Consider the following 25,912-nt stretch of genomic DNA (forward strand, 5'->3'; position numbering starts at 1 on the left):
CTCTCTCTCTCTCTCTCTCTCTCTCTCTCTCTCTCTCTCTCTCTCTCTCTCTCTCTCTCCCTCTCCATCCTCTCTCGGTCATGATCACGGTGGAGGGGGAGGGTTAGAGGAGAGATCTGGAGCATTACATCATGCTGGCAGACTAACGCAGCATCACACACCGGATTGGCCCGCCCTGCGTGGCACACGGATGTGATTGGTTGACTCCCAGCACCTGCGGACTGGAGAGAGGACAGCGGTGGTGTTGCGCGCGAGGGAGGCTTCGGATACAAGGTGAGGTTGGCGCGGGGAGAAGATGAGGAATATAAACAACATCACATCATATCCGAGGAAGATGATCTGAGAGGACTCGACCTCTACATGACTTCTGCCTCCGAGAGCGGGAAGACGCGCTGAACCTCGTGCGACTCGGACGGTAGGACGGTTTGTGCATCAGGCGTGTGTGCGTGTGCGTGTGCGTGTGTGTGTGTGTCGTGGTTTTATTTGTGTACTTGCATCAGGTGTGTGTGTGTGTGTGTGTGTGTGTGTGTGTGTGTGTGTGTGTGTGTGTGTGTGTGTGTGTGTGTGTGTGTGTGTGTGTGTGTGTGTGTGTGTGTCTGGTATAGGTGTGTAGGTATTTCATCGGTTACCGCTTAGTGTGTGTGTGTGTGTGTGTGTGTGTGTGTGTGTGTGTGTGTGTGTGTGTGTGTGTGTGTGTGTGTGTGTGTGTGTGTGTGTGTGTGTGTGTGTGTTTGTGTGTGATCTGCAAGACTGCACGTCTGGGCTCTTACTTTGATACATATGACTCCAGAAACAGGTCCTTAAAGAGCAGGTAGGGGTTAGACAGTACAGAGACAGGTCATTAAAGAGCAGATAGGGGTTAGACAGTACAAAGACAGGTCATTAAGGAGCAGGTAGGGGTTAAACAGTAGAAAGACAGGTCATTGAGGAGCAGGTAGGGGTTAGACAGTATAGACAAGTCATTAAGGAGCAGGTAAGGGTTAGACAGTACAGAGACAGGTCATTAAGGAGCAGGTAAGGGTTAGACAGTACAGAGACAGGTCATTAAGGAGCAGGTAGGGGTGAGACAATACAGAGACGGGTCCTTAAGGCGAGTGTGCAGGGGCGGCCCCAGCACATTTGGCGCTCTAGGCGAGATTGTTGACGGGGGGGGGGGGGTTTGGAGCGATTGTTGACGGGGGGGGGGGGGGGGGGGGGGGGGGGGGGTATGGAGCGATTGTTGACGCACTATTTTTTTTTTTGGACGCACTATTTTGCGCTCCCTCTCTAGATGGCGCTCTAGGCAGCCGCCTAACCCGCCTGTAGGGAAGGCCGCCCCTGCGAGTGTGTGTGTGTGTGTGTGTGTGTGTGTGTGTGTGTGTGTGTGTGTGTGTGTGTGTGTGTGTGTGTGTGTGTGTGTGTGTGTGTGTGTGTGTGTGTGTGTGTGTCCTCCTCCAATCACAGCTGCTCCTGCGGGGCTTTGAGGAGTTAACGAGCGTCAGGCAGCTCGTTAAATAATGGAGATGTCATAAATATTGCAACCAGTCGCAGGCTGGAGACGGGAAAAGGAGGGGCCAGTCCCCCCACTTAGTTCAATGCCCCCGCATTCTCTAAACATCTAGTCTACTGGACAGGTCCAGTCATCTGGAGGTCCTGCTCTAAACATATGGGCTGCATCCGAACACTCATACTTGGCTGCTATATAGTAGGCATTTTGTGGTACGTCACAAATATAGCGCGTCCGAATGGTCAGCACGCATTGTGTAGTAGGCAAAAAGTTTCCGAATGCTTACTACCGCCACAGTATATAACGGTAGGTCGCTGCCCTATCCCACAATTCAGCCGGAGTCTGGAAAAAAAATAAAAAATCGGTAAATTAGTGATTTTAATTTTGACGGCATCTGATATGCAGCGCATATCAGAGGGGAAATACGTTATCTCCAAACATCCGGTGGCGTTTCAGTGGTGTTCAGAAGAGTTCGGAGGCGTTCTACGCATAGCTGTAGAACGTACCACATTAACGGTCAAGTAGTAGACACTGCACAGAAATAGCATATACTGGACAGGTCACCAAACATAACATCTAGTCTACTGGCCACTATCATCTGAAGCTCCTGATCTAAACATCTAGTCTACTGGTCACTATCATCTGAAGATCCTGATCTAAACATCTGGTCTACTGTTTATCTTCTTCCTGTCCTTTCAGAGCTGGTCTTCTCTACTCAGACTCCTCCTCTTCCTGCTCCACGATGGGATCGCACGTCCTCACCCTCGCCCTCCTCTCCGTCCTGACGTCCTCGCTGGGCGCCAGCGGAGACGACTTCCTCCCAGGTGAGGAAGTGACATCATCAGGTGATGAACCGGTTCAGGGTCAGAGGAACGCGTCAGAGCGGGGGAACTGACCTGCTGACTGGACTGAGGCCACTGAGATGGGTCCTCCCTGGTCTGGTCTAATCTAGTGTCACCTGGTCTCATCTAGTCTAGTCTACTCTAGTCCAGTCTACTCAAACCCAAATGGTTTAGTCTCATCTAGTCTAGTGTAGGAGGTGGTCTAGTCTAGTGTAGGAGGTGGTCTAGTCTAGTGTAGGAGGTGGTCTAGTCTAGCGTAGGAGGTGGTCTAGTCTAGTGTAGGAGGTGGTCTAGTCTAGTGTAGGAGGTGGTCTAGTCTAGTGTAGGAGGTGGTCTAGTCTAGTGTAGGAGGTAGTCTAGTCTAGTGTAGTCTAGTGCTGTGTCTGAAATCGTGCACTTCTATACTTACACCAACTTTTTTGAGTGCACTTTGAGCAAAAACGGAGAGTGTGCCAAAACACAGTGCACCGGAATACCTCGGTGGCGCACTCAAAACTATCTAAAATTTGAGTGTTGAGTGTTGTCAATTCTGTAATCAGTTTGTATCAAGAACGATAACGTGAATACTGCTAGATCGCTCATCCAGGCGACTGACGGAAATGATCAAGCAGAAAAAAAATACCACAGAAGAAGAACCGTCAAACTGCAAACTCATTTCCGGTAGGTGGCGCGCGAAGGCTGTTTTGACAATGTACTGTAGAAATGAGAACACTGCGCCTATAACTAAGTGTACTGTAGGGATAATGAAGTGCACTCAATGTAAGTGCACTTATGTAAGTGAGCGATTTCAGGCACAACATAGGAGTTGGTCTAGTCTAGTGTAGGAGGTGGTCTAGTCTAGTGTAGGAGGTGTTCTAGTCTAGTGTAGGAGGTGGTCTAGTCTAGTGTAGGAGGTGGTCAAGTCTAGTGTAGGAGGTGGTCTAGTGTAGGTGGTCTAGTCTAGTGTAGGAGGTGGTCTAGTCTAGTGTAGGAGGTGGTCTAGTCTAGTGTAGGAGGTGGTCTAGTCTAGTATAGGAGGTGGTCTAGTCTAGTCTAGTGTAGAAGGTGGTCTAGTCTAGTGTAGGAGGGGGTCTAGTCTAGTGTAGGAGGTGGTCTAGTCTATTGGAGGTGGTCTAGTCTAGTGTAGTCTAGTGTAGGAGGTGGTCTAGTGTAGGAGGTGGTCTAGTCTAGTGTAGGAGGGGGTCTACTCTAGTCTAGTGTAGGAGGGGGTCTAGTCTAGTGTAGGAGGTGGTCTAGTCTAGTCTAGTGTAGGAGGTGGTCTAGTCTAGTGTAGGAGGTGGTCTAGTCTAGTGTAGGAGGTGGTCTAGTCTAGTGTAGGAGGTGGTCTAGTCTAGTGTAGGAGGTGGTCTAGTCTAGTGTAGGAGGTGGTCTAGTCTAGTGTAGGAGGTGGTCTAGTCTAGTGTAGTCTAGTGTAGGAGGTGGTCTAGTGTAGGAGGTGGTCTAGTCTAGTCTAGTGTAGGAGGTGGTCTAGTCTAGTGTAGGAGGGGGTCTAGTCTAGAGTAGGAGGTGGTCTAGTCTAGTGTAGGAGGTGGTCTAGTCTAGTATAGGAGGTGGTCTAGTCTAGTCTAGTGTAGGAGGTGGTCTAGTCTATTGGAGGTGGTCTAGTCTAGTGTAGGAGGGGGTCTGATCTGATGTGTGGTGGTCCTCAGGGGGGTCCGGTTGCCCAGCCCAGTGCGTGTGTGAGACCCGCCCCTGGTACACCCCCCAGTCTGTGTACCACCAGGCCCGGACGGTGGACTGCAATGAGCTCCGTCTGCACCACGTCCCTCCAACCATCTCCCCCAACACGCAGGTAAACGCACGCACGCACGCACGCACGTACGCACGCACGCACGCACGCACGTACGCACGACGCACGCACGCACGCACGCACGCACGCACGCACGCGCGCACGCACGCACGCGCGCACGCACGCACGTGCAATCATCAAACACATCTGTTTGATGATTGGTTAACTGGCAGCTTGGATAATTGGTTACTTGTGTTTCAGGTGCTGCTTCTTCAGAGTAACAACATCTCTCTGATCGGTACCGAGCTGCAGAATCTGAACAACCTGACGGAACTGGACCTGTCGCAGAACCACTTCAGACAGGTATGTCTGTCTGTCTCTGTGTGTGTGTGTGTGTGTGTGTGTGTGTGTGTGTGTGTGTGTGTGTGTGTGTGTGTGTGTGTGTGTGTGTGTGTGTGTGTGTGTGTGTGTGTGTGTGTGTGTGTGTGTGTGTGTCTAGGGTCCATGTGTGTGTGTGTGTGGGTCTAGGGTGTGGGTGTGTGTGTGTGTGTGTGTAGGTCCAGGGTGTGTGTGTGTGTGTGTGTGTGTGTGTGTGTGTGTGTGTGCGTGCGCGTGTGTGTGTGTGTGTGTGTGTGTGTGTAGGTCATTTGTCTAGGGTCCATGTGCGTGTGTGCGTGTGTGTGTGTGTGTGTGTGTGTGTGTGTGTGTGTGTAGGTCCAGGACATGGGTCTGGGGTCCATATGTGTGTGTGTGTGTGTGTGTGTGTGTGTGTGTGTGTGTGTGTGTGTGTGTGTAGGTCCAGGACATGGGTCTGGGCTCCCTGGAGCAGCTGGTCACGCTGTACCTGGAGGAGAACCTTCTGGAGGGTCTGGAGGACTTCAGCCTGCGGACCCTCTCCAGCCTGGAGGAGCTCTACGTCAACCACAACCGCCTCAACTCCATCTCCCAGCACGCCTTCTCAGGCCTCACCAGCCTGCTCAGGTCTCTGCTCCACCCTCAACCCCGCCTCATCGCATCCCTTTGATCTACACCACCTCAATCACATCCCTATAATCTACACCACCTCAATCACATCCCTATAATCTACACCACCGCTCCATCACATCCCTCTGATCCACACCACCTCCATCACATCCCTCTGATCCACACGTCTGCTCCATCACATCCCTCTGATCCACACCACCTCCATCACATCCCTCTGATCCACACCACCTACATCACATCCCTCTGATCCACACCACCGCTCCATCACATCCCTATAATCTACACCACCTCTCGATCACATCCCTCTGATCCACACCACCTCCATCACATCCCTCTGATCCACACGTCTGCTCCATCACATCCCTCTGATCCACACCACCTCCATCACATCCCTCTGATCCACACCACCGCTCCATCACATCCCTATAATCTACACCACCTCTCGATCACATCACTTTAATCTACACCACCGCTCCATCACATCCCTTTAATCTACACCACCGCTCCATCACATCCCTTTAATCCACACCACCTCAATCACATCCCTTTAATCTACACCACCTCAATCACGTCCCTATAATCTACACCCCCTCTCCATCACCTCCCTCAATCTACTCCAACTCACATCCCTCAATCCACACCACCTCTCCAACACCTCCCTTTAATCTACACCACCTCTCCATCACCTCTACACCACCTCTCCACCACACCCCTTTAATCCACGGCACCTCTCCAACACCTCTCTTTAATCTACACCACCTCCCTTTAATCGACACCACCTCTCCAACACCACCCTTTGATCTACACCACCAGGCTCCATCTGAACTCCAACCGCCTGGTGGCCATCGACCGGCGCTGGTTCGAGTCGCTGCCCTCCCTGGAGATCCTGATGATCGGGGAGAACCCCATCCTGGGCCTGGAGGAGCGCACCTTCCAGCCGCTGGCCCGGCTCCACAGCCTGGTCCTGGCCGGGATGGGCCTGGAGGAGGTCCCCCCCGCCGCCTTCCTGGGCCTCCACTACCTGGAGAGCCTGTCCTTCTACGACAACAAGCTCAGGTACAGCCGCTGCCCCTACCAATTATCCAATTAACCAATTTAAAAAGTAACCAATTAACCAATTAAAGAAGTTACCAATTAACCAATTACCATCGTTCTGGATGTCCTGCTGGTCTCTAGGTGGGTCCCCCGCGAGGCTCTCAGCATGCTGCAGAACCTCAAGTTCCTGGACCTGAACCGGAACCCCATCTCCCGGGTCGGGCCGGGGGACTTCCAGGACCTGCTCCACCTCGAGGAGCTCAGGTGGGTGGTCCGGGTCAGGGTGGTGAGAGTGTGGTGTGGTGGGAGGGTGGTGTTGGGCTGGTGTTAGGGTGGTGTGATGGTGGTGTGAGGGTGGTGTAATTGGGTGGACTCCAGTTAGTGGGATGGTGTTGGGGTGGTGTGAGGGTGTTGTTGTGGTGGTTTTTGGGTGGTGTGATGGTGTTGTTGGGGTGATTTTTGGGTGGTGAGAGGTTGGTGTGATGTATGAGGGCGGTGACCGGGTGGTGTAACGTCTCGCTGCGCTCCAGTCTGAACTACATGGACCAGCTGAGGGTGGTGTGAGGGTGGTGTAGTGTTGGTTTTGTGATGGGGTGGTGTAGTGTTGGTGGTGTGGTGGTGGTGTCCGGGTGGTGTAACGTCTCCCTGCGCTCCAGTCTGAACTACATGGACCAGTTGGTGGCGGTGGAGGGTGTTGTGAGGGTGGTGTAGTGTTGGTGGTGTGGTGGTGGTGTCCGGGTGGTGTAACGTCTCCCTGCGCTCCAGTCTGAACTACATGGACCAGTTGGTGGCGGTGGAGGGTGTTGTGAGGGTGGTGTAGTGTTGGTGGTGTGGTGGTGGTGTCCGGGTGGTGTAACGTCTCCCTGCGCTCCAGTCTGAACTACATGGACCAGTTGGTGGCGGTGGAGCGCGACGCCTTCCAGAACCTCCCAGAAATGGTGAAGCTGGAGGTCTACAGCAACCCAGGGCTGGTCTCTGTAGACCCCCACGCCTTCAGGTGACTCTTCCTACCTGTCTGTCTCTCTAACTGACTGTCTCTCTACCTGTCTGTCTCTCTGCCTGTCTGTCTCTCTACCTGTCTGTCTCTCTGCCATGCTGGCCTCCGTAGACCCCCACGCCTTTAGTCGCTGTCTCTCTACCTTCTCTGTCTCTCCTCCTGTTTGTCTTTACACCTGAAGCTCTACCTGTCTCCCTACCTCCTACCTGTCTTCCTGTAGCTCTACCTGTCTCCCTACCTTCTACCTGTCTTCCTGTATCTCTACCTGTCTCCCTGCGTTCTACCTGCTGTATCTCTACCTGTCTCCCTACCTTCTACCTGTCTTCCTGTATCTCTACCTGTCTCCCTACCTTCTACCTATCTTACTGTATCTCTACCTGTCTCCCTACCTTCTACCTGTCTTCCTGTATCTCTACCTGTCTCCCTACCTTCTACCCGTCTTCCTGTATCTCTACCTGTCTCCCTACCTTCTACCTGTCTTACTGTATCTCTACTTGTCTCCCTGCCTTCTACCCGTCTTCCTGTATCTCTACCTGTCTCCCTACCTTATACCTGTGTGTGTGTGTGTGTGTGTGTGTGTGTGTGTGTGTGTGTGTGTGTGTGTGTGTGTGTGTGTGCGTGTGCGTGTGTTCTGCTCCCCAGTGGCCTTCCCTCCCTGCGGACACTGCTGTTGCATAGCAACCAGCTGAGCCTACTGTCCAATCAGCTGCTGACGTCCCTTCCTGGTCTGGAGGAGCTGTCGCTCCACTCCAACCCGCTGCGCTGTGACTGCCTAGCCGCCTGGGGCCCCCACCTCGGCAACCAATCAGCCGTCAAGCTGCTGGACAGCCCCCTCACCACCTGCTCCTCCCCCCCCCAGCTGCTCGGCCGCGAGCTCCAGGAAGTGGTTTCTATTGGCTGGGGCGCTGTGGGGGGCGGGGCCAGCGGGAACAGCTGCCTGCCGCAGGTCTCCGCCCTCTCCTTCCCCCCCGTCCTCAACCTCAGCTCCGGACAGCCAATCACGCTGCCCTGCTGGGCCAGTGCTGACCCCGCCCCCCAGTTCTACTGGGTCACGCCCACCGGAGACAAGGTGTGTACCCCCAAGCAGCTGGGGTCTGGTGAGCTAGTTAGTGGAGATGGTTAGTCCTGGTTAGTAGGTTGATGTGCCTGTCCTGTCAGGTGAGCTAGTTAGTGGAGATGCTTAGTCCTGGTTAGTAGGTTGATGTGTGTCTGGCCTGTCAGGTGAGCTAGTTAGTGGAGATGGTTAGTCCTGGTTAGTAGGTTGATGTGTGTCTGTCCTGTCAGGTGAGCTAGTTAGTGGAGATGCTTAGTCCTGGTTAGTAGGTTGATGTGTGTCTGGCCTGTCAGGTGAGCTAGTTAGTGGAGATGGTTAGTCCTGGTTAGTAGGTTGATGTGTCTGTCCTGTCAGGTGAGCTAGTTAGTGGAGATGGTTAGTTCTGGTTAGTAGGTTGATGTGTCTGTACTGTCAGGTGAGCTAGTTAGTGGAGATGGTTAGTCCTAGTTAGTAGGTTGATGTGTGTCTGTCCTGTCAGGTGAGCTAGTTAGTGGAGATGCTTAGTCCTGGTTAGTAGGTTGATGTGTGTCTGGCCTGTCAGGTGAGCTAGTTAGTGGAGATGGTTAGTCCTGGTTAGTAGGTTGATGTGTCTGTCCTGTCAGGTGAGCTAGTTAGTGGAGATGGTTAGTCCTAGTTAGTAGGTTGATGTGTGTCTGTCCTGTCAGGTAAGCTAGTTAGTGGAGATGGTTAGTCCTGGTTAGTAGGTTGATGTGTGTCTGTCCTCTCAGGTGAGCTCGGAGGCGGGGGCGTCGCTGCAGAGCTCTGGACCAATCAGGAGGAGGAGACACCGTGTGTCCCCGTCAGGAGCTCTGGTGATGGAGCATCTCGACCAATCAGACGCTGGTACCTGCAGTCGCCATGGCTACCATAATGGATCTGGTACGACTGTTGAGCAAGCGATTAACCTGCTCTCTCTCTCTGTCTCTGTGTGTGTCTGTCTGTCTGTCTGTCTCTCTCTCTCTCTGTGCCTGTCTCTCTCTCTCTCTGTGTGTCTGTCTCTCTCTCTCTGTGTGTCTGTCTCTCTCTCTGTGTGTGTGTCTGTCTCTCTCTTCCCCCCCCCCCCCCCCCCCCCCCCCCCCCCCCAGGCTTGTATACGTGTGTAGCGTGGAACGTGGAGGGGGCCGACACCAGAAGTGTCTCCGTGTTCGTGGACTCCAGGGGGCGTGGCTCCGGCCCCGGGGGGGAGGAGTCCTGGGGGGGCAACTCGTCCCACTCTGCTGCCTCCCTGGTCCTCCAGGCCAAGGTACGTGCTCCTCCTGCTCCTCCAGGTAGCACTGGTCAGGTTAGGGCTAGGTAGTGCTGGTATTGACGTGTGTGTGTGTGTGTGTGTGTGTGTGTGTGTGTGTGTGTGTGTGTGTGTGTGTGTGTGTGTGTGTGTGTGTGTGTGTGTGTGTGTGTGTGTGTGTGTAAAGGTGGTCCGATCCCACTCTGTTCTTTTGGAGTGGAAGTTGTTTTCCAGCCAACCAGCGGCTGGCTCTGGAGGCTCCGCCCACCAGGAGGTGTTGCCCCGCCCCCCACGCTGGACCAGCGCCAGCGTGCACATCGACAGCTCTCAGATCAGCTACACGGCCACGGTACCATCAATAACCAATCGATAACCAATACTATTGATCAGCTGCACGGCCACAGCACCATCAATAACTAATACTATGGATCAGCTGCAGGGCTACGGTACCATCAATAACCAATCAATAACCAATACTATGGATCAGCTGTATGGCCACGGTGCCTTCAATAACCAATATTATTGATCAATAACCAATTATAATTATTTGATCGATGACCACTCAATAACCAATACTAGTGATCAGCTGTAGGCCACGGTACCATCAATCACCAATGCTATTGATCAATAACCAATACTATTGATCAGCTGTAGTTCACGGTACCATCAATCACCAATGCTATTGATCAATAACCAATACTATGGATCCTCTCTCTCCAGGTGCCGGTGGACGTCCAGGAGTACAACCTGACCCACCTCCTCCCCGCCACCGACTACCACGTGTGTCTGAGCGTCTCCTCCTCCGCCCCTCTCCTCCCTCCCCCCTCCCCCTCCCCTCCCGCCCCTCCCTCCCCGTCCGCCCCCCCTCCCCCGCTCCACACCGCCTGCGTCAACGTCACCACCCGGGAGGCGGGGCTGGCCGTGGCGCTGGTGGTCTCCTCGGGCAACAGCGTTGCCATGGCGGCGGTGACAGGCTCCCTGTTCGCCCTGCTCCTCATGCTCCTGCTGGGCGGAGTCATGGCCCGCCGCCTCCACTCCAAGAGCTGCTCCCTGAAGACCTACCTCCACAGCTCCTCGTCCTCGTCCTCCATCCCGCTGAAGGAGCTCTACCCCCCCCTCATCACGCTCTGGGACGCCGACGCCGACAAGGAGAAGGAGCGCGAGGAGGAGCAGGGAGGGGCGCCCATAGACACATCCAAGACCTACCTCTGGTAGACCGGCGGGAGCAGACAGACAGGGAGACACACAGACAGGAGCCTCACAGACAGACAGGAGACACGTAGACAGACAGGAGACACACACACAGACTAGAGACACATATCGCTATGCATGATGCTGCCATGACCATCCCATGGGGATGCTGTGGCGTTGCCATGGTAATGCCCTGGTCATCCCCTGGGGATGCTGTGGCGTTGCCGTGGTAATGCCCTGGTCATCCCATGGGGATGCTGTGGCGTTGCCGTGGTAATGCCCTGGTCATCCCATGGTGATGCTGTGGCGTTGCCGTGGTAATGCCCTGGCCATCCCATGGGGATGCTGTGGCGTTTCCGTGGTAATGCTCCGGTGATGCCTGTACTACTACAGTACTTATACAGTACTACTGCTGTAGAACGACAGCACTACTGCAGTATTGGAGTAGTATTGCAGTTCTACTCCTACAGTACTACAGCTGTTCTGCTTCTCCCATGATGTTTACATGAGCTGAACCGGGTGGCGGTACTCTACACCTCTGGACGTCAAGTTCACTAAACTCCACCTCTGCTCTCAGAGTCCCAGAGAACAGTGTTGCCCTGACACACCTTTCTGCATCGTAAACATTGTTTTCTGGTCCAACCAGAGACCCCTCACTACTCAAACTCCAACTGGTTGTTTCTGTGTTCAAGGTTGTAGTTAATTTACACAGCCAGTTATTCTGCATGCCTTTGCACTAATGTGTTGGACTAAACCCAACTTTACCCCAAGCTAACTTAACCCCATTACCATAGCCTACTATACCTAAGCCTGCTTTACCCAAGCCTACTTAACCCGATTACCCTAGCCTATTTTACCCTAGCCTACTTCATAACATTACCCTAGCATACTTTTTTCACATTACAGAACCCTACTTTACCCTAGCCTATCTTACCCTAGCATAGCTTGCCCTAAGCTACTTTACCACATTTACTTTAACCTACTTGACCGTACATTACCCTAACCCTAACCTTCCACCCTCACCCCTCAGTCCTGTATCCACCCCATCCCACCTGTATTTGGGGAATTTAACAACTATTTTATTGTCATCCAAATTCCTTTGCTCTTTTAATACATGTTTTACGATTGGAAATGTGTGCTAGAGCTGCCAACCACCACCACTGGAATACTGTACTGAAAGGATTTAGCTAGAGCTGTTTGCATAAGCTACGGTTACGGACGATTAACTAGTTGTTAACATAAGCAACTGTCTCTTGTTAGGTAGAGCTGTAAGCATTATCTACTTTTTTGTACACTGTACGACGGATGTCACACACACACACACACACACACACACACACACACACACACACACACACACACACACACACACACACACACACACACACACACACACACACACACACACACACACACACGGCGTTTTGAAGCCTGCTGTCACTCTGGAATGAGATGAAGATCTCACCACTAAACTGTCACTCCTTACTCTTCTCGACATGCGGACCTTGGTGAGCACTAGGTCTACCACTTGTTTCACCATGCGGACCTTGTTGAGAAACTAGGTCTACCACTTGTTTCACCATGCGGACCTTGGTGAGAACTAGGTCTACCACTTGTTTCACCATGCGGACCTTGGTGAGAACTAGGTCTATCACTTTCTTCTCGATATGCGAACGCTGTGAATTCATCGGAACATTATCGGGCCAGCTCCCGCCCCCTAGTGGCGGGACGGGGGAGGACGGCTGCCTCATCTCGATCCAACCTGCAGGGTATTTTGTACAAATGTAAACTGCTTTATATTTGAACTCTGTTGTCCTGATTATCCAAACACCAGTTAAAACTGAAATTTGAGGTTGTGTCATAAATATAAATGTTATCCATATGCACCACAGACACTGAGCATTGAACACCTTGATATAATAAAAACAATAGACACAAATCTTGAGAATGGCTGTTCATATCATTTCTCAACTTGTTCATATTTTATTTCATATATGTTTATATTTTATATCAAACGTTCGTGTATACATCATATGTTCTTATTATATATTATATGTTCGTAATCTTTATGATAATATAGTTAATTTTATATATCATAAATGTTCAAATAATATATCACATGTTCCTATATATATATATATCGTTGTTCGGAGTATATATATCTTCTTATACCACGGTCTGCGGGAATACTCGATTCTGATTGGATGCAGGGTGTGCATTAACTCCTGATATACGGACACCTGGACAAGTAGTTCCGTCAAATTGTCTGTTTACCGTTCTCAATTAATGCGCTAGCTGGCGTATCGTCTCTAAAATGGTAGTAACCATCGCAACGGGAAACAAAACAAAGCTCAGCGGACTATAATACCTCCCGCTACCTCCCGTTCTAAAGTCGTAGCTATGGTCCGTCCTAATTACTGGAGGAGTGAACAACGTTTCCGTTGCATGAGAACCCAACGGGCGTGTAATGGTGGTTCCGGGTATTAGTCAGACCCTCAGGCGTAACCAGGGAAACAAATGTATGTTTTGTGGAAAACTTTATTTTCAGATTGTAAAACGCATGAAAATATAAATGAATGGTCTTAATTTGGTCACCGTTGGTAAGTGACCGTGGTATAAGCGGGATAATGCCCTTCGAGGTGTCCATTATCAGGAATTAATGGACTTCGCGGAGGCAACCGTCCTCCGCTTCGCGTCGGACGGTTCACGCCTCCACGTCGTCCATTAATTCCTGATAATGGACACCTCGTCGGGCATTATCCCTTACATATTATATATCATATCTTCATAGTATTTATCAAAACTAGTATTTAATATAATTTCATATGTTAATATGATATATTATATCACATACCCCCTTCAAAAGTGCAAAGTTTTGGCTTAATAACAATAATGACGTTACAGTGGGCATTTAAATAAATGTTACGCAAAGCACTAAGGAAAAAAGTCAATCACATATCTGCCTCAGAAGGTTGAAGGAACTGGAAGCCTGCCATGAATATAGAGGACGCCTCCCATAAGTTGGGTAGAGCGTTTTGTAACGATATCTAATCAATTATATCTCATCACATGACGTCACAGTGAGGGGTCATGAGGGCTGTGAGGGGTTATGAGGTCACAGTGAGGGGTCATGAGGGTCTGTGAGGGGTGATGAGGTCACAGTGAGGGGTCATGAGGGTCTGTGAAGGGTCGTGAGTTTCATGAGGGCCGGTCGCTTAGAATACCTCTGTGGTTGCTCGCAGTCCTAGTTATAATTAGACTTATTATAAGTTATATTTAGGTATTCTCAGTCCTAGTTATTATATTTAGTTATAATAAGGGATTCTGTGGATCCCTATTGTGATTCTGGGGTTTAGGTATTATCATCATTGTTATACATAGCGGTTAACATGAGCAGTAGCTGTTAAGTCTGGATGCATGATGCACTAGTTAGAGTGAAAGGTATCGTGTACTTGTAGGCTTTACATTTAAATATAGCCTATAATGTTGTCTTTATAGTTGTATGATAACGACAATAAGAATCCTTAATAACAGTAATAGTTTATACAAAAAAATCAATATATAAACAATAACAATAATAATCCTTTGTTCTTCATGTCTGGTTGCTTAGCAGGAGGCTGGTTGCTAGGCAGAACGACTGACGGCCCGACGTGAAACGCGGCGCTGCAACCGGGAAGTGACGTCAGACGGTGTTGATGTTTTGCGGGACGGCTCCGGTTGTTTTTGTTCTCCGTTCACCTCGAAAACCGAACAATTAGTGGCGTTCAACGGGGTTTTCCGTCGCCTAACGGTCTACGGTCGATCAGTTCACGAGACCGCGTGGCTCGGAGGCGGAGAAGCCGAAGATTTTGCTCCAGAAAGGGAGGACTCGTCACCTCTTTGACCCCCCCCCCCCCACACCACCATGACGATCCTCCCGAAGAAGAAGCCCGGCTCCGCCGTCGGGGTCTCGGATCACGCCGACGACAGCGACCGCCGGAGCGGTTCCGACCCACACCAGCATCCGCACCCGCGGACCGGAGCACGGCCCAGAGCTTCTCCGCCCCCGTGGTCTTACCAGCCCGCCCCGGCCTCCGCCAGGGAGGACAGGCGTAGCATCGAGGCTAGTTCTCGGCCGCAGCAGGCCTCTCCCCAGCCTGGCGGCTCGGGGTCTCCCGTAGGACCGGGCGAAGGGAGAGACAACAGCGGCGGAATAGCGGCTGGTTCCCGGGGTGAAGTGGTGGTGTCGGCCGGGGCTGGTTGTGGAGGAGGGATCAGCAGCTGCTGCTCGGGGCCTGGGCTTAGCAAGCGGCGGCGACAGGCAGGCACTTGTTCCGGCGGAGTAGCCGCTCTCACCGGGGGAGGTCAGCCCGGGGTGACCGGCCAAGGAAGCATTGGGTCCGGCGGAGAGACGGAGGAAGGAGCCGGTGGAAACAACAGCGAAGACGAGTATGAGAATGCCGCTCGGCTGCAGTCGGTTGATCCGGCAACGGTTGAGCAGGTACGGGCTGATTTACCACTAGTGGAGGGCTATGCATGGGGGTCAGAGAGCAGCGATGGTTAGATAGTGTATTAAATACAGTATTATGTATTATGTTACAATTACCAGGGAACATGTCTGGGTGATGTTATATATAACTGTTATATATAACTCCCATAATTAATATAATTTTAATTCTAACAACATTGATACTTATTAGTGATAAATGTTTAGTTCACGCTACATATATATTAATGTATATATGAACTAACTTTATGAATACTAAAGTTTAGATTAAAGACTAGGGAATGATGTAGGGATGACAGAGGAGAGACAGAATGATGAAGGGATGCGAGAGGAGAGATAGAATGATGGAGGGATAACGGAGAAGTCAACATTGTTTATTTTTGACATAAATTACCACTGCGACTAGCATAATAATTTAATGGTTAACTTTACAAACAATATAAATAAAACTACACCAGCACATATGTTGATGGTTAGTTTAGGTGTATGGTTAGACATGGTTGGTTTAGGTGTTAGGTTAGAAATGGTTAGTTTAGGTGTAAGGTAAGAGATGGTTAGTTTAGGTGTACGATTAGAGATGGGTAGTTTAGGTGTAAGGTAAGAGATGGTTAGTTTAGGTGTAAGGTAAGAGATGGTTAGTTTATGAAGCATGTTGAAGCATGGAGTTTAGTTAGGACTAGTTAAAGAGTTAACCATACAAAGTTTAGTTTGGTTTAGTTTCTGAGCGTTTCAAGTGTTAAATGTAAAACAACTAGTGAATGAGAAGGAGTCAGTGAGTGTGTATTTGACAACTCATTGGTCATCACTATACTTGAAGTGTGGCGACACTTGTCCACAGATTTGACGTTGTGTGTCTGGATGCTATGAAGATGGTGCGATGATCAGCAGCGTTTGCTGTAGGCTACATGGGATATGCTAATATATTTGTTTTATTGGGATTTATTTAGAGAGTTTTGCAACAAGTATCACAACGACTATATTGAGCCAAAACTACTAATATCAAACAACATAACTAACCAGCAAAGGAAACCTATCCTGATGTGAGTAACACACGACTCTGACGACCTTGCCCATGAAAGGAGCTCCGTTTACTGCTCCTTTCACCAGCTCTCAGCTGACCGCGCTGTGAGGAAGACTAGCTTTAACAACGCCTTGCTTCACCTTGTAGGAACTTGGTTGACACAGACGTACTGTTGCTGCATCGTATGGCTCTCCTTAACCCTAATGTAGAGTTAGAGACATGAAGATGGCTCTACATCACCCTAACATATAGTGTTAGAGACAAAGAGGCTCTCCTTAACCTATGGCTGGGTATTGCCAGGTACCTCACAATTCATTTCAATTCGATTCTTGGATTCAATTCGATTTCGATTCGATATTGATCCAATTGCCTTTATCGATTCAATAATATTTGAGATGAGAAAAAATACCTAAATATTGTTTAGAATTAACCATTTCAAAATGAATTAACCATTTCATTGTGCTTTAACTAGCAAAAAGGGAATACACCATTGTATAGTATTGTTCCTGAGCTAAACTTGCAGCATAAAAGTAATAGTAATAACATGGACAAATAAAAGGGCATGTACATTTAGGTGTACTCGATTCTAGATTACAATGTATGCTTCTTTTGTTTCCATGGAAATAATTGATTTAAAAAAAATTCTGAATCGAAACCAAATAAATTGCAGTGCATTCTAAACCTAACGTACAGCGTTAGGGACATAGAGGATGGCACTCCTTAAACCTAACGTACAGCGTTAGATACATGGAGATGGCTCTACATAACCTCAATGTACGTCTCCCCTCAGAGCAGCGGAATGGCCGGTTAGTCTCACAGGAAGCAGAAAGCAGCCATGTCCTGTCAGATTAAAGATTCCTGAGTAGTTCAACTGACTTGGGTTGGGGATGTGTGGGGAACCACACATCTAGTTTGACCACTTGGGAGCACAAACCTACAACGAACCCTCAACCTAAGCCCAGGGAGCATGAAGCCTGTTAGAGGAGGCTGGTTGACATGATCCTAACAGGACAACAGAAGCTCTTCTAGGGGGAGGTGAGCCTGCCTTGTTGTGAGTCCAGACGAATCACGTTAAAGCAGGTTCACTTCACGCCTCAGTAACTGAACCAATGGCAGCACGTCCTGTGCACACTCGTTTTTGAGTCTAGTGATTGGCTCACGAAATTGCCGTCTTTCAAGTTGATCAGCGGGATCACTGATTAACTATAACTGTATATGTGTTTTGTGTAGCAGGAACACTGGTTTGAGAAGGCCCTCGGAGAGAAGAAGGGTTTTGTCATTAAAAAGATGAAGGAAGATGGTGCCTGTTTGTTCAGAGCAGTAGGTGAGTACACATGCACGCGCGCACACACACACACACGCACACACACACACACACGCACACACACCCTTTATCTGCCAGGTAGTATTGTTCCTGTTTATTAACTACCTGTCTGTTTATCTTCCTGTCTACCTGTCTGTGTATCTTCCTGTCTACCTGTCTGTGTCTCTACCTGTCTACCTGTCTGTGTCTCTACCTGTCTGTGTATCTTCCTGTCTACCTGTCTGTGTTTCTTCCTGTGTACCTGTCTGTGTCTCTACCTGTCTGTGTGTCTACCAGCTGACCAGGTGTACGGGGATCAGGATATGCACGAAGTGGTTCGTAAGCACTGCATGGACTACCTGGTGAGTCTCCCTGTCTAACGGTTATGAGGTGGAGGAGGAGGTGGTGTGGAGGAGGTGGAGGAGGTGTGACGAGTGGAGGTGTGATGGAGGAGGAGGAGGTGTGACCGAGGGAGGTGGAGGCGATGACGGATGTGTTGTTTGTGCTCCTCCAGATGAAGAATGCTGATTACTTCTCCAACTACGTGACTGAGGACTTCACCTCCTACATCAACAGGAAGAGGAAAAACAACTGCCATGGCAACCACATCGAGATGCAAGCCATGGCTGAGATGTACAACCGGCCGGTAGAGGTTTACCAGGACGGCACAGGTCTGTCTGCCTGTTTGTCTGCCTGTCTGTCTGTCTGTCTGTTTCTCTCTCTAATCTACCTGCCTTTTAATGCACCATTTTAACTTCCTGCTTCAGAACCAATCAACACGTTCCATGGTATCCACCAGAACAAGGACGAGCCAATCAGAGTGAGCTACCACAGAAACATCCACTACAACTCCGTGGTGAACCCCAACAAGGCCACGATAGGGGTAGGGCTGGGCCTGCCTGCCTTCAAACCCGGGGTAAACACACACACACACACACACACACACACACACACACACACACACACACACACACACACACACACACACTAGGGCCCGCCGATATTGATTTTTGAATGCCGATGCCGATTATTTTCAGAGAAAAATTACGATTACGATTTAATCGGCCGATTAAAAAAAAAAAAAAAAAGCATATAAAACATAGTTTCTGATACCTTAAATATACTTTAAACACTTTTGAGGAATATGTGAATTGAATGCAGAACCTTTGAGAGTTTTAGAATACATTTACAATCAAAAATGAGTGTAATGTAAAATAAATAACTAACTCCCAATGTGCTGCGCTCGTGAGCAGTGACTAACACCTGCGTGCTGAGCAGTATGGTCTCACCGTTAGAGTCTACAGTATAACAAATTAACATGGCCTGGGACCTAAAGAAAAACAGGCACAACATGCTCAAACAACGCGTCTTGTGTACATTGGTGAGGTGAGCGCGCAGCTGCCTGAGCGAGTGTGCTTTCATGTTGTACGGTAAAATTCAATCTCCTCTTTTTACTCCAGCTAAAGTTGTTAGTTAGCAAGGCGATTAGGAGCGCAATCTGCAGGATACTAAGCGCAATAACATAAAAAAATAAATAAAAAATCGGTTGTAATCTGCGTCTTTTTGGCCGATGCGGATTATTTTCAAAAAGGCTATAATCGGCCGATTAAATCGGCAGGCCGATGAATCGGTCGGGCCCTAACACACACACACACACACACACACACACACACACACACACACACACACACACACACACACACACACACACACACACACACACACACACACACACACACACACACACACACACACACACACACACACACACACAGCGGTCTGACGAGGTCCTGTGTGTTCAGTATGCCGACACGTCCCTCATGAAGTCGGCCATCAAGACGTCGGAGGAGTCGTGGATCGAGCAGCAGATGCTGGAGGACAAGAAGCGGGCGACGGACTGGGAGGCCACCAACGAGGCCATCGAGGAGCAGGTGGCCCGCGAGTCCTACCTGCAGTGGCTCCAGGACCAGGAGAAGCAGGCCCGCCAGGTGAGCCCCTGGGCCCTAGCAACTAGTCCCTACCACCTGGTCTCTACCTGTAGTGTGTCACTGGTTGTATCAGGGGTGTAAATCTCTGGTTTCATCCCGATACGATATTAAATCGATTCATTGGACAACAATACGATATTTGCCGATATCAAAAGTCTGCCCAGATACGATTTCGATTCGTTTCAGGGACATGCGCTCGATATGAGACGATATCATATGCCAATTTAACACAGCCTCTTACATTCACATCGACTCACAAAAAACAACTTGTTTATAATTTCATAATTTTATTTCTTTGCTCTTTCGGATATTTAAAACAAAAATAATCAATTTTTAAAACAAAGAATAAAGTGCCACATTGCATTAAGTGCAAACGTTTTTTGTGGCTGGCCTTAAAGAGCCTTTAATGATCTTTTGAACATAGACCATTCCCAATCTATTTGTGGGGATAGCTTTCTTCTAAAACAAAACATCCCTCGGATTCATCTTGGCTGTTTCCTTACATTCACAATGCATGCATCCGTCGACGGATCCTATTGGCTTTGCATAGGCGCTCTCGAAATGCATTGTGGGTCCTTCCGTTCTGTCGGCTCCGTGGCCTGCGTAGAATTGTTAAACTCATCAGGTAGCGACGGATCCGTCGGCCAATCAGATCGCGGTTGTGCAAATACATTACTGTTACGCTACTCAGACTCTGTCCAAAGAAATCGCCTTGGTAATACAACACGGGATACTTTTTGACATATCCACAACACGTGGATGTGTCAAAAAGCCGGCCGGCAGCGGGGGATTTAAAAATGGAGGAGAACGTTATCATTGCTGTGGGCAATCGCCCAATTCTGTTTGACCACCTGTTGGACAACACTCTCCTTCGGGATCCATTTTGCAGAAAAAGCAGGAAGAGGTGGAAAAATCGTTACAGCCCTAGGTCATACATGTGAATATTTATGAGTTTATGTATATTTATAGGTGTGTGTGTGTGTGTGTGTGTGTGTGTGTGTGTGTGTGTGTGTGTGTGTGTGTGTGTGTGTGTGTGTGTGTGTGTGTGTGTGTGTGTGTGTGTGTGTGTGTGTGTGTGTGTGTGTGTGTGTGTAGCCCCGTAAGGCTAGTGCTACCTGTAGTTCAGCGACGGCAGCGGCGTGCAGCGGGTTGGACGACTGGAGCGCCCGGTCACCGAGGCAACGGGACTCTGACCCCTCCCACTCTGACCTAGCAACCACCGCGTCAACCACCAACAAACCACCCTCCCCAACGGGGGCGGGCCTCAGCCTCAACAAGCCCCCCTCTCCCTGTGCACCAGGTGAGAGAGAGAGACACACACACACACATGAGACACACACACACACACACACACACCACACGAGACACACGAGACACACACGAGACACACTCACACACACACACACACGAGACACACTCACACACACACACGAGACACACTCACACACACACACGAGACACACACAAGACACAACCCTGACTGTTACCTGGCTGTGGGTCTGACCTGTCTGTGTGCACCTACCTGTCTCTCACCCTGTGTGTCTCCCTGCCTCAGGTCCTAGTAACCCCAGCCGTCACCACCTGGAGTACAGAGCCATCATGCAGGAGATGTCTCCCACAGCGTTTGGTAAGACACGAACGCACCCACACACACACACACACACGGACGCACACGCTCACACTGGGACGCACACGCTCTTGGACGCTCACAAAGACGCTGACAAACACGCGTGCGTGCGCGCTAACACAGACCGAGCGCACACGCACACATACGCACGCACACGCACACATACACACATACGCACACGCGCACACACACATACACACGCGCACACGTTTTTTTTGTTCAAATAAGTGGTTGAGGTGGGCGGCCCAGAGGCTACTGAGTGGAGCAGCAGGAGGATTAGGTGGAGGAACAGGTGGAGGAACACCTTCAGAACGCTCTGCTGGGCGTGGGGGTCCTCTATACAACGTCCCCTCATGTTGTGTGTGTTCTAATGTGATCCGTGTGTTTTAATGTGTGTTTTATAATGTAATCTGTGTGAGTTATTGTTTCTGTGCGTTGTGCTCCTGTGTGTGTGTGTAATGTGTATATTCTAATGTGAGGTGTGGTTGTGTTATATTGTGTGTGTGTGTGTGTGTGTGTGTGTGTGTGTGTGTAAATGTGATGTGTGTGTGTCTAATTTGATGGGTGTCTGGGTTATTGTTTCTGTGTAATAATGTGTGTGTTCTAATGTGATGTGGGTGTATTATCGTTTCTGTGTGTGTGTGTGTATTCTGATATGTAACTCATATCAGATTGATAATTATACACACAGCACCATTGGACTGTGTATAATTTGTATTAAAAATGTAAAGTGGGGTAAATTACGTTAACTGTGTTTATAATGTGGTTTTGAACGTATTATGCGTATTAAGGTATACTTTAACGTGTACAGGTTGTCAAATGTGTATTAATGTGATTTGAACGTGTGTTGTGCATTTAGGTTTACTTTAACTTGTACTGTGTGTATTTCTAATGTGAGCTTTGTTATATTGTTTGTGTGTGTTCTAATGTGATGCGTGTGTGCGTGCATTGTAATGTGTGTATCCTAATTGGATTTGTGTGTGGGTTATTGTGTGTGTAGAGGGGGGGGGGGGGGTTATTGGTTCTATGTGTAATGATGTGTTTGTTCTAATGTGATTTTTGTTTGTGTTATTGGTTCTGTGTGTGTGTCGGTGTTTATTGTAATGTGTGTATTCTATTTGGATGTGTTTGTGTGTTATTGTGTGTGTGTGTGTGTGTGTGTGTGTGTGTGTGTGTGTGTGTGTGTGTGTGTGTGTTCTCAGTGTTTTTCAATGTATATTGGACTGTGTGTATAATTGGTATTTAAACATGTACTGTGGTGTGTATAACGTGTGTTTATGATGTGTATTTGAAACCGTACTGTGTGTATTAACACACAGTACAAAACTCACCTGTTCAAACTCGCACACAACGTCTAACTGATCACTGTTTTGTTTGTTTTGTTTTGTTTTGTCTTGTTTTTGTTTTATTTATTTTTTATTTATTATGTTTATTTTATTTTTTCCACAATGTCTTGTTTTTTAAACGATTTATTATGACTATATGCCCTGTAAGTGTGTGACCTTGGGTGTCTTGAAAGGCGCCTATAAATTAAATGTATTATTATTTATTATTAGTACATACATTCATGTAACATGAATGCATGTGGTGTGTATTAACACACAGTACATACATTCATGTTACATGAATGTATGTGATGTGTATTAGAGTGTACACTAATGTCTACTGTGTTTATAATGTGTATTTAAACGTGTACTGTGTGTATTAAGGTATACTTAAAAGGCTACTGTTTGAATTGACCTGTACCTTAACATGTACTGTGTCTATAATGTGTATCAACATGTGTTTAAATGTATATATATGTGTATTAACGTGTACTCTGATGTGTCCTGTAACGTGTACTGTGTATTAAAGTGTACCTTGTGTATTAACATTAATACAGACATTACACATCATAGAACATGTTAATACACGAACAGTACACGTTAATACACGTGTATTAACGTGTACTGTGTATAAACGTGTACTATAATGTGAACTGTGTGTATTAACATATACTCTCACTGGTATTACAGTGTACTAAGTATTAATGGTATTGTAACGTCTACTGCAACATGTCGTGTGTGTGTGTGTGTGTGTATTAACATGTACTGTGTTTTTTTTTTTTTACCGTGTACTATAACGTATATAATGTTATGCGTGTACTCTAACGTGTACTGTGTGTATAAACGTGTACCTTGTGTATTAACATTAATACAGACATTACACGTTATAGAACATGTTAATACACGAACAGCACACGTTAATACACGTGTATTAACATGTACTGTGTATAAACGTGTACTATAATGTGAACTGTGTGTATTAACATATTCTCTAACGGGTATTAACGGTATTGTAACGTGTCTTAACGTCTACTGCAACATGTCGTGTGTGTGTGTGTATTAACGTGTAATGTGTTAGTTTTTTTATACCGTGTACTATAACGTATATAAAGTTACGCGTGTACTCTAACGTGTACTGTGTGTATAAACGTGTACCTTGTGTATTAACATTAATACAGACATTACACGTTATAGAACATGTTAATGCACGAACAGTACACGTTAATACACGTGTATTAACATGCACTGTGTATAAACGTGTACTATAATGTGAACTGTGTGTATTAACATGTACTTTAACGGGTATTAACGTGTACTGAGTCTATTAACGTCATAACGTCTACTGCGACATGTCGCGTGTGTGTATATTAACGTGTACTGTGTTTATTTTTTTTGACCATGTACTATAGTCTATAACGTATATAATGTTATGCGTGTACTCTAACGTGTACTGTGTGTATAAACGTGTACTCCAAAATGTACCGTGTGTATGATGTGTACTGTAACCTGTACGGTGTGTGTGTGTGTATAATGTGTATTAACGTGTACTTTACTGGCCACTGTGTGCAGGGCTGACGGACTGGGAGGACGATGAGATCCTGGCCTCTGTACTGGCCGTGTCCCAGCAGGAGTACATGGACACCATGCTGCCCCAGGGGACCACCACGCTGCACCGCGAGAGAGACGCCTCCCCTGACAGCAGCTGATAGACTCACACAACGCACACATCAAACCACGCACCATGACGAGCAGCCACGACCTCTGACCTCATCACACACACACACACACACACACACACACACACACACACACACACACACACACACACACACACACACACACACACACACACACACACACACACACAGCGAGAGAGACAGGGACATGGTGAATAATAAACATGTTGTTTGGAACGCAACATCTCGGTTCATCCATTCATTACTGACACTTCTCCGAGCCAATAGGGGCTCAGACTGATAAGACTTCGCCCCCCCCTCTGTTCAGCTCAACCTCTGCGACGGGGGAGGGTCTTACCGCCGATTGGATGGCAGTTAAATGTTACGCACGCCACAGCCAGGCCACGCAAACACTAGCACACACCGCTGGCTATCTGAGGGTAGCGGGGTCAGCTAGCTTGATGACGTGGGCTAGTTAACTCTGCCTAATCTGGGCTAACTAACTGATGTCGCTAGCTAGCTGATTTAGGCTAGAAAGATGACGAACACCATCACCATGTTTTCTGAGTTGCCAAAGCTAGAAGAATATCGATGTCTGGGTACTAAAGTATTACATAACCGAGCTCGCTGAAGCAAATAGTCTTGGATGTGCTAGTTTTATTGCCAACTGGCTTATACCTTATATACATGGCACGAGACTACGGGTATTTGCTATCCCAAAGTAATACAAACACTACAGAAATGGTCCAATAATTGTATGTGTTGTGATGGAGTCTGATATTTCCTTTCATATCTTTTGTGGGCTGTTATTGATCGGGTAGTATAGCCATAGCTAGCAGATAAAACCCTTTAAACTAGACACATTTTGCAGCAAGGCCAGCCAGACTAGCTGGTTAGACAGGTGTGTGTCTACCTGGTTAGACAGGTGTGTGTCTAACTGTACCTGGTTGTGTGTGTTTACCATTACCTATCAACGGCAAGACCCCCTCCCCCCCAAGATCACACACATACAGGAACACAACTTTCTCTTCATCTTCCCCATCCTCATCATCATGGGTCTTATTTAGCTGCATGTCTATTGACCATGACCAATCACATCATAGAGAAGACAATAGAATGATTCGTCATACTTATCCTCTTAATAATTGATCATTGTTATTATTAATAATAATATAAGTTTGTTTTATTTTATTTTCCTGTTTGGGATGAAAATACTTTTTTTTTTCTTGGAATAAAAAGAGGACGATGTTTCTTGAAAACCAGTTGGGCCTTTTAGTTTTGTTCTGTTCTGATGCGAAGACTGAATACACACCAGTAATGTCACTATTAGTAATTCTATCACTATTAGTAGTTCTATCACTATTATTTGTTATACTATCACTGTTAATAGTTGAATCACTATAAGTTGTTAAACAATCACTTTTTTTTGTTATGTCACTATTAGTACTTCTACTGTCACTATTAGTAGTGTTATAACTATAAGTAGTTATAACACTGTTAGTTGTACTATCACCATTAGTTATACCGTCACTATTAGTAGTTATATCATTATTAGTCATACTATCACTATTATTTTTACTGTAACTATTAGTAATATCACTATTTTATAACTCTTAGTAGTTATATCACTATTGGTAGTTCTACTCTATTAGTTGAAATATCACTATTAGTCATATTATCACTATTAGTAGTTCTTCAGTCAGTATGAGTATTTATATCACTAGTTGTAGTTCTGTCACTATTAGTACTAAGTAACTACCGTCAATATTAGTAGTTAGTTATAATATCACTATTAGTAGTTCACCTGTCACTCCCGGGACAAAACGGTTAAATTGGAGGGTCTTAAGGGTTCGTTTGGATGTGTAAGATCGTGGCGGGCTTCACGAGAGGAGTGTCAAAACGTCTAAACGGTTCACTAGTGAGAAGCAGAGTGATGAAGTCCG

The 25,912-nt window shown here is 47.8% G+C and overlaps 2 protein-coding genes across 8 annotated transcripts; both read left to right on the top strand.

Moving 5' to 3' along the window:
• Positions 1-117: 117 nt before the first annotated feature.
• Positions 118-12,488, top strand: si:ch211-180f4.1 (leucine-rich repeat neuronal protein 1). Of its 6 annotated transcripts, none has more exons than XR_003977956.1 (14): positions 118-415; positions 2,186-2,331; positions 3,978-4,120; positions 4,319-4,420; positions 4,854-5,038; positions 5,855-6,097; positions 6,218-6,340; positions 6,951-7,073; positions 7,716-8,142; positions 8,856-8,970; positions 9,213-9,370; positions 9,540-9,701; positions 10,073-12,147; positions 12,190-12,488. XR_003977956.1 is itself a non-coding variant. In XM_030366278.1 (13 exons), exons 2-13 carry the CDS (start codon positions 2,229-2,231, stop codon positions 10,565-10,567), a joined length of 2,379 nt encoding a protein of 792 aa, XP_030222138.1. In that variant the 5' UTR covers positions 118-415; positions 2,186-2,228; the 3' UTR covers positions 10,568-12,488. The 6 variants fall into 6 exon arrangements, 4 of the variants coding, with proteins under 4 accessions (XP_030222138.1, XP_030222147.1, XP_030222161.1 ...); XR_003977957.1 differs by having other exon boundaries at positions 10,073-12,105; positions 12,148-12,488; XM_030366278.1 differs by having other exon boundaries at positions 10,073-12,488.
• A 1,701-nt stretch (positions 12,489-14,189) lies between these two features.
• otud5a (OTU deubiquitinase 5a) lies at positions 14,190-25,231 on the top strand. Of its 2 annotated transcripts, none has more exons than XM_030350757.1 (9): positions 14,190-15,023; positions 17,284-17,374; positions 17,651-17,715; positions 17,868-18,024; positions 18,121-18,269; positions 19,156-19,341; positions 20,437-20,641; positions 20,897-20,968; positions 23,863-25,231. In XM_030350757.1, the coding sequence occupies exons 1-9, from the start codon at positions 14,448-14,450 to the stop codon at positions 23,997-23,999; spliced, it is 1,638 nt and encodes a 545-aa protein (XP_030206617.1). In that variant the 5' UTR covers positions 14,190-14,447; the 3' UTR covers positions 24,000-25,231. The 2 variants fall into 2 exon arrangements, with proteins under 2 accessions (XP_030206617.1, XP_030206608.1); XM_030350748.1 differs by having other exon boundaries at positions 14,191-15,023; positions 17,281-17,374.
• Positions 25,232-25,912: the final 681 nt, after the last annotated feature.

This window comes from Gadus morhua, chromosome 1 (genome assembly GCF_902167405.1).
Source record: "Gadus morhua chromosome 1, gadMor3.0, whole genome shotgun sequence".
In the NCBI taxonomy this organism is placed as follows: Eukaryota; Metazoa; Chordata; class Actinopteri; order Gadiformes; family Gadidae; genus Gadus; species Gadus morhua.